This window comes from Dipodomys ordii, unplaced genomic scaffold (assembly GCF_000151885.1).
Source record: "Dipodomys ordii isolate 6190 unplaced genomic scaffold, Dord_2.0 Scaffold1, whole genome shotgun sequence".
NCBI classification, from domain to species: Eukaryota; Metazoa; Chordata; class Mammalia; order Rodentia; family Heteromyidae; genus Dipodomys; species Dipodomys ordii.
The window spans coordinates 20711088-20720201 of record NW_012267217.1 but is presented as its reverse complement, the minus strand read 5'-3'; the positions used below and the strand labels follow the sequence as shown (position 1 = coordinate 20720201).

Sequence of the window (9114 nt, the reverse complement as noted above, 5' to 3'; positions counted from 1 at the left end):
GGTTACAATTACATGGGCAGGATAATGCGTACATTTCTTACCAAGCATTGCAGCCTCCTCCTTTGTTTACTCTTCACATCCCTTCCCAGCCTCCCCCCTACCCCCCCATGTGAGACCTTTTATCTCCAGTTAGCCACCAGAAACCCGGAAGTGGAATTGTAGCTCAAAAGTGCTCAAAAGAGCACGACCCTTGAGCAAAAAAGCTCAGAGAGAGCACCCAGGCTCTGAGTTCAAGGTGCATGACTGAGGAAAAATTTCCAGTAAACTGACTTAGAAAAGATCCCCTTGCCACTAGTTTGTTCCAATGATTAGGATCTTAACACTTTTTAAGAAGAAGGTGCCTTGATGCCATGGTTGGTTAGAAATCACAATGGTGGGGCTGGGAAGGTGGCTCAGTGGTAGAGCGCTTGCCTTGCATGCCTGAGGCCCTGTCGATTCCTCAGCACCACATAAGCAAAAAGAAAAAAAAGCCGGAAGTGGTGCTGTGGCTCAAGTGGTAATAAGGTTTTAAGTTAACCTTCAAAAATGTTTTTGTGTAAGTGAAAATGAGATAAATTTATTCATAGTTGCAATAAATAAAAACCTTTGAAATTAGACTGACAACTCTAGAAATGTATTCCAGAATAAAGACTTACACTTTATTTCTAAAAGCATGTATAAGCATTGAAAGTGAAGTAGGTATAAAAAGGAATTCACACAAAATCACTCCTTCCCTCCTTTATACCTTTTAAGACAGTTCCCTTAAAAGGCTTAGTAGATGCTGCTATTTAATGAATAGAATAAGTATAATTTCAAGTTCAGGTCAGCCTGTCTCAATTGAAACAGGTTGTTGTTAAGAGCTTTTGACTCTAGCTTTATAAAAGCCTCTTTATTCATATTGCACGATTACTCAGGTTACAGTGGCTTTCAGTAGATGTGAGTGCTAGTCTGTGCTGTTCTTTGGGTGGAACAAGAAACTTTACAAAGAGTAGGTAGTCCAGGAACTTGAGTGAATATTCACTATAGAATGCCCTGGGAATGAGTTTAGTATGCCAATATATGTACCCTTTTCCCTGCTATCATGTCCAGATAAGTTGAAAATTAAGGGTGCAAGACTCAGTTTTAAAATTTTAGGAGGATGTTAATAGCTCTTTTTGGTAACTGTTTCTTGTCATTGCCAGCTATTGAGCTCTTCCATTCGTGTGTGTGTGTGTGTGTGTGTGTGTGTGTGTGTGCGTGCGTGTGTGTGCATGCATGCACACACGCACACACGTGTGTTTGCACACCAGTCCTATGCATAGCTTAAACTCAGGGCTTGGGCATTGTCCATGAGCCTTTGTTGCTTAAGGTTATCACTATCAGTTTTTTGGTGGTTAATTGTGGAGATTAGTTTTATGAGCTTTCTTGCTTGGGCAGGCTTTGAACTGTGATCCTCAGATCTTAACCTCCTCCGTAGCTAGGATTATATGTGAGCCACTAGTGCATGGCTCGCTCCTCTGTTCCCTTTTGATGAGTTACCTCAGCAGTAACTCTTGAAATAACCAAAGTAGGCTGTGAATGTGGCTTAGTGGTAGAGTGCTTGCCCAGCAGGCATGAAGAAGCCCTAGGTTCAATTTCTTTTTTTTTAATTGAGAAACTTTTATTTCTTAGAAGGGGTTTAGAATATATGGATATTTAAAGGTACAAACATAGTATATACATTCATTTAGTATAATTTCAAAAACAAAAAAGAATCATGGGATAAACATAAAATCAAACCTCCTTAAGTTTGCCAGTTTAGTTTTACTCTGCCTTTTGGCTTATGCTGTAACTTCTGGGAAAGAAGACAAGTAATTTGAAAGACTATTTTATAGCGATGGTGACCATTTTCATTGATGCATAGTTGAAATGTAGTTATGTTATTAGTAATTGGTTGGCTTAACAATTACTGCAATTTTATAGTTATATAGTTAGAGCTACAGATTATGAGTAGAAGTACTAATTTGCTTGTGTTTATTAACTGTTCATTGAATATGTTCTTGTCAGTGATGCTAAAGAATTGTTTTAAGTCTTTTCAAATCCAGGGCTCAAGGTAGAGTAACTTGCTTATTAAGCAAGAATCCTTAGGTTTCCTCAATCCTCACCACTGGGGGAAGGCAGGGGGCTAATGGAACAGTATCAAGATCTTTACTTAGATTTTTATCTTGTTTTCTACTGCACTTGGGTTCAATTTCTTAGTACCACATACACAGAAAAGGCCAGAAGTGGCACTTTGGCTCAAGTGGTAGAGTGCTAGAGTGCTAGCCTTGAACACAGAGAGGCTCAGGGACAGTGCCCTGAGTTCAAACCCCAGGATTGCCAAAAGAAAAAAGAAAAGCACAGCTGGGAAGGTGGCTCAGTGGTAGAGTGCTTGCCTTGCATGCATAACACCCCAAGTTCGATTCCACAGCACCACATAAACAGAAAAAAACTGGAAGTGGAGCTATGGCTCAAGTGGTAGAAAGCTAGCCTTGAGCTGAAGAGCTGAGGGACAGCTCCCAGGCCCAGAGTTCAAGCCCCATGACCGACAAAAAACACAACAAAAAATGAAATAACCAAAGTACTATCACATAATATCTGTGGAAAAATATTAGTGCCATTTTACTTTAGCGATATTAGTCATAGTTCACTAAAGGAAATTCTAGAGATTCTTGTAAAATGCTTGTTTTAATTTAGCAGGACTTAAGCATGAGAAAAATATTGGTTTTCTTTTTAGCAGAATTTAAACATGAACATTACATCAAAGATACTTTGCCTTTGGCCAGTGACATTTGTTTTATGTATTTCTCTTATTTTGAAAACAGTCTGTTTTGAAAACATTTCTGTTCTCATAAAGAAAATAGACTCAGAAACTATAACACTTCCCTACAAGCAATTAAATCATGTCCAATTAAAATATTGACTGAAATTAGACACATTTGCATGTGCCTGTACTTCCAGCTACTTGGGAGGTTGAGGCAGGAAGAATGCTTGAGTAATTATTTGGGAACAATGTGAAACACTGTCTCAAAAATTTTGTGTGTGGGCTGGGAAGGTGGCTCAGTGGTAGAGTGCTTGCCTTGCATGCATGAGGCCCTGGGTTCGATTCCCCAGCACCACATAAGCAAAAAGAAAGCTGGAAGTGGTGCTGTGGCTCAAGTGGTAGAGCACTAGCCTTGAGCTGAAGAGCTGAGGGACAGCACCCAGGCCCAGAGTTCAGGCCCCACGACCAGCAAAAAAAAAAATTGTGTGTGTGTGTGTGTGTACACATAGTACATATGCTGGGTTTTCTGTGTTAGTACTTTGTTAAGGTATTTTAAAGTACAATTTGGAGATTGTCTTACAGAATGCAGATGAGAGAAAGATGGCTAGGAATTGCTGATTTAAATGGACCATCTGAAATAAATGCAAGGGGTGAATAGGCTTCTCTGTATGTTAGTATGTTTCAAAAATTTTTTTCTAGCCTGGCGCCAGTGGCTCACGCCTGTAATCATAGCTACTCAGGAGGCTGAGATCTGAGGATCGGGGGTTCAAAGCCAGCCCGGGCAGGAAAGTCCATGAGACTCTTATCTCCAGTAAACCACTCGAAAGCCGAAGTTGCGCTGTGGCTCAAGAGTGCTTGCCTTGAGCTGAAGAGTGCAGGGACAGCACCCAGGCCCAGAGTTCAAGCCCCATGACCAACCAAAGAAAATTTTTTTTTAATCATATTCCTTCTTACATGTACCAAAATCTCATATCAGCAATGAGTTCTGGGTTGCAAAAGAGGATTTACTATTTGCACCTGTCTGTAAGGGAAAATTTTTTTTTTCTATTTACAAAAGTAATGATCTTGTCATAGAAAATAATTAAATTATGAATTCAATTTGATTTTTAATTTAAACCATATAATACTATTTAGTACTATGATTAATGGTCTTGCTACACTTTTTTGTTTTGTTTTTATATTTTTCCCCACTCTTGGTACCAGAAATTGAAGTCAGGGTCTGGTACATGCTAGGAAAGTACTGTAACTCTGACCTACATGTCCAGTCTTAATTGTTGCAATAGTGTGTCCATGCTGGCCTTGAACTTGTGTTCTATTCAGCCTCCTCAGTAGTCAGTGCCACCAAACATAGTCTTTGCTAGGTTTTTAACAGTAGGGATGAAAGCATTATGCATTTTGAATACGTTAGGGATAAGAGTAGATTGTAAGGATCGCCTTGATTAGTGCAAAAGTGCTATTAGAATGCTGCTACATTTTACAGCTTCAGTGGGGGTGGGGGGTGCGGGGGAGAAGTTGGGGAGGTGGGAATAGAAGGGATGGTAGGGAAAAACAAAGGGGGAGGGGTAACAATGCTCAGTAGGAAGTACTCATTACCTTAATCATGTAACTGTAACCCCTTTGTACAGTATCTTTATAATAAAAATATATATTAAAGTAATAAATGGACTTAGTCTAGTGTTCAGAAGTTCTCTCTAACTTCTATTTCCTTTTACACATATGTTGACATCAGCTGTCAAGGTGTAAATCCTACATTGGAGCTAATTCTCTTCTCTGTACTCCTGAGTTTGTATCTTTCACTCCCCAAATACCCACTTTTAGGCCATTTTATTGCTTCTGCAGACCTTACCTTTGAGGTCTACTATCAGAGCCCTTTAGACTGTGTGGAACCTTTCTTCATCACAGCCTTCTTTTTTGAGCTTTTAGAACAAGTGGTAAATTCAAGTGGTAGAGCACTAGCCTTGAGCAAAAAAGCCCAGGACCATGCCCAGGACCTGAATTCAAACCCCAGGCCAGCACGTACACACAAGATTCTCTAGTCTTGAAGACTATTTCTATTCACAGTAGGTGTTTAATACATGTGGAACATCCCTAGTATTCAAATACAAAGTCTAGAATGCTTCAAAATCACAAAAGAAGAAAATTTTACTCCTGACCATATATGACAATCAAAACATTGGCACTCTAAAAAAGTATTGTATACTGTATAAAATTACCTAAATGCTTTTGTAAAAGGTATGAGTGAAATGTAATTATAAATGCCATCTTTAAACTTTGGTCCAATCCATAAAAATAATCTCTTTATGTGTATACAAAGTCTAAAAAGATCCGAATTGCTACTTTTTTTTTTTTTTTTTTTGCCAGTCCTGGGCCACAGTGGCCCTTCTGGATTTTTCTGTTTATGTGGCACTAAGGAATTGAACTCAGGACTTCATGCATGGTAGGCAAGCACTCTAACATTAAGCCGCATTCTCAGCCCCCAGACTACTTGTCCCAAGTATAAGTAAGTTTGTTAACATTAGTTGTATTCTTGGTTTTTTTAACAGAGCAGGAGTTTGAATTCACAGCTTTACACTTGCTAGACTGGCACTCTACCTCTTAAGCTGTGCTTCAAAGACTTGTACAATTTTTATACAGTGGAGTAAGCTCTTCTGATGCACTCTTTAGAACAGAGTTTTTCAGTAATGGCCTTGTAGGTATTTTGGAGTAGATAATTATGTTGTGGTTGTGATAACTGACATTGCCAAGTGCCCTCTGGGTGGCAGAATTGCTCTGTTAAAAGAAAAATGAGCAGTTAGATATCAAAATCCTTTAATTTTTTTTTTTTTTTTGCTGGTCCTAGGGCTTGAATTCTGGGCCTGGGCACTGTCCCTCTGCTCCTTTTGCTTAAGGCTAGCACTCCCACTTGAGCCACAGTGCCACTTCGAGCTTTTTCTGTGATTAATTGGAAGATAAAAGAGTCTCATGGACTTCACTGTCCAGGCTGGCCTCGAACCATGATTCTTAGATCTCAGCTAAGGCATGAGCCACGGGCACCTGGACAAGATTCTTATTTGTAGTTTATGTAGTGTATGTGTTAGTTTTTGAAGGGTGAATTCTAGAGTAGAAACAAAATAAATATTTCATAATTCCTCGAATTTAACCTTGTGTAACTCAAGCAAACTGTCAGAGGCATTATTAATTCTTATAAAATTTTGATGACATAAGAAAATTGCATTTTTACTGATTTATGTATTTTACAGTGAATAATAGATTTTATTTTGTGTTTCCTTCAGATTGAAATTAAAATGAAAAAGCCAGAGGCTGTGAGATGGGAAAAGCTAGAGGGGCAAGGAGATGTGCCTACACCAAAACAGTTTATAGCAGGTTTGTTTTGATAGTTTTAAATTCATTTTGTGTTGTATATTTGAAATTAAATAGTAATGAACATTCTTTCTACTTCATTATTAATGTTGCCAAGAAAAGATAAATTAATTATAATAAAGTTATACTTTGTAATGAATATAAAGTAGTCTTTCATAAATGCTTCAGTTCCCTAATGTAAGAATACAAATGAGTGGCAGCAGAGGAGTGGGATTGTTTACTGTGTAAACGTATGATATTAGTTGGAGTTTGTTTTTTTGTGTGACTTTAATATTCTGTTTTGATTTTAAGTTAGTTTGCTGAACCTGATACATTTCCTTCTCTTCATTCCTATTTCTTCTACTGATACTATCAGGTCTTAATTTACTAGAATATCAGGGTTCCAAAGAGTAAAACTTATTTATTCTGTTACTAATTTAGAGATGAACAAAAACATAATGAGTACCTAAGGAAAAAAAAAACTATGAAAGAAATGGAAAACTAGGATTGATTTTTATAACCCTTTGAGGGACAAATACTGTTGTGTTGAGGTCAGTTCTCACATATTTAATAAGCAGATAAGCATTTTTCTAATGGAATAATTAATCTAAAGGACACTCTAGAAATATAACCTAAGATTGCTTTCAACTGTAATAGCCTTATTAATGAATAGAGACAATTCTTTTTGATTTGTTAGTTAATGCTCTGATTTGATGAATCAAGCTAACATTGTGTCTCAGTTACTTTCACACTTTAACTACTTCTATAACAGATTGCTTATGGCAAACTTTTAGAAGATGAGTTATTTAGTAGGGGAGTGTGTGTGTGTGTGTGTGTGTGTGTGTGCGCGCGTGCGTGTACACACGCATGCCACACGCATGTGCATATTTAGAGGTAATTTTAGACACAGAAATGATAAAAATAGGAGTTTACGTATGCCCTTCATTTAGCTTTTCCCAGTTATGATGTCTTAACCAGTCTGAAGTATCGTTGAGCAAGCCAGGAAATGGATATGAACAAATAATTTTTAAGAACTGAAATATTTCTAGTTGATACTTAAAAAGGTATGTTGTGTGTTTTTCTTGTGACTGGGACCCTTTACAGAAATTCTGGGGCAGAGGTTTATATAATGTGAGTCTCTATAAATATGTTTCACTTCTTTTTTCTTTTTTTTTATTGTGAAAATACTGTACAGAGGGGTTACAATTACATGAGCACGATAATGAGTATACTTCATATGAAGCGTTGTAGCCTCCTCCTTTGTTTCCCCTTCCCATGCCTTCCCATCCTCCCCCCCTAAACCTTCGCCCCCCCACTTCTTTTTTCAGTCAGTTGTTTGGCTTGAACTCTGGTCTTGGGTGCTATCCCTGAGGTCTTCAGCTCAAGGCTAGTGCTCTACCCCTTGAGCCACAGCACCACTTCCGGTTTTCTAGTTTATTAGAGAGCAGAGTCTCACGGACTTTCCTGCCCAGGCTGACTTTGAATCCTGATCCTCAGATCTCAACCTCCTGAGTAGCTAGGATTATAGGTGTGAGCCACCAACACCCAGCTCACTTCTAATACAGGACACCCTGTATTGTTTCTTCTACTTCACGGTTTGCTAAGATAGGTTAAACACCTATCTTAAAAATCACCTGGCAGATAAATTGTATAGAACTACAATGGAGGACTTTAGAATCTGGGTTTGGTTCTTCTATTAACCCCATGTGTGATACTGCTTGTTGTTGCATTTTCTAACAATAGAAATGGTCTCTGCTGACAGGAGTATCTTTGCAGTTATTTGATAATACAGTGAATGAATAAGGACGTTAGATTATTCAGCTCTCAGTAGTTCATCTCCTGTCTCCAGGTGTTAGGGTTTTCTGAGATTAAATATCAAGGTTTGTTTTTTTTTAGTGTTACAGTTAATAAGTTTTTTTCCCCCTAAACTCAATACTTTAGATATTCAAGATGTTCTTTCTCCTGTCCTGTTACATTTTTGTAAGGAATTAATATGCTTGTCAGATTCCTGTGTACTGCAAGCTGTAGACTGTAGATAAGGGCAAGTCACTTAACCTTTCTGGGCCAGCTTTCTTATCTGTAAAATGGAGATTAAAACCTCTATTCCCATCCTTTCTGGGAGTCAGCATTAGAATTAATTAAATCCATGTTTCCCAGCTCTTTACTTCCCATTGCAAGCATTTTTCTTTTGTTTTTGTTTTGGCTACTAATGAAAATATACAAAGAAAAAAGTTCAATACAGGGAAGATGGATTGCTTTTTCAAAATAGTGTATTTACCTTGAAAAACTGTCCAGGGTCTTGTTGGATTTTGTTTAATATTTTCTTGAGTTCATGTGTTAAGATGAAATTATTTTTAATATTCTAGATTAAATAAAATATACTTCATACTAAATGCATTTCCTTTATTTCTTAGATTTAGTAACATTCAACTACAAATATTAAAGTTCTTTGTGGCTGTTTCATATTTTCATTGGACAGTAAACAGCTACTCTTAACACCTACTAGGTCATTTAGGTGTTTTTGTTTTTTGTTTTTCCTTCTCAGTTGAGGGGTTTTAACTCAGGGCCTGGGCTGTCTCAGTCTTTTTGCTCAAGGATAGCACTCTTCCAATTTAAGCCACAGTGACACTTCTGGTTTTCTAGTAGTTAATTGGAGAAGAATTTCACAGACTTTTCCTTCCTGGGGTAGCTTTAAACTGTGATTCCTCAGATCTCAGCCTCTTTTTTTTTTTTTTTTGGCCAGTCCTGGGGCTTGCACTGTCCCTGGGCTTATTTTGCTCAAGGCTAGCACTCTATCACTGAGCCACAGTGCCACTTCTGGCATTTTCTGTTTGTGTTAATGAGAAATCGAACCCAGGCTTCATGCGTGCTAGGCAAGCACTTTACCACTAAGGCACATTCTCAGCCCAGATCTCTTTTTTTTTTTTTTTTTGTCGGTGGTGGGGCTTGGAACTCTGGGCCTGGGCGCTGTCCTTCAGCTCAAGGCCAGCGCTCTACCACTTGAGCTACAGCGCCACTTCTGGTTTTCTGGTGGT

General features: G+C 38.2%; 1 protein-coding gene across 1 annotated transcript in view; it reads left to right on the top strand.

The window, feature by feature from the left end:
- The window catches only part of Sugt1 (SGT1, suppressor of G2 allele of SKP1 (S. cerevisiae)), a 57403-nt gene that overhangs the window by 34624 nt on the left and 13665 nt on the right, over nucleotides 1-9114 (top strand). The window contains exon 11 of the mRNA XM_013010871.1: nucleotides 6013-6103. Coding sequence (XP_012866325.1) covers nucleotides 6013-6103 — 91 coding nt within the window. The remainder of the gene's footprint in view (nucleotides 1-6012; nucleotides 6104-9114) is intronic.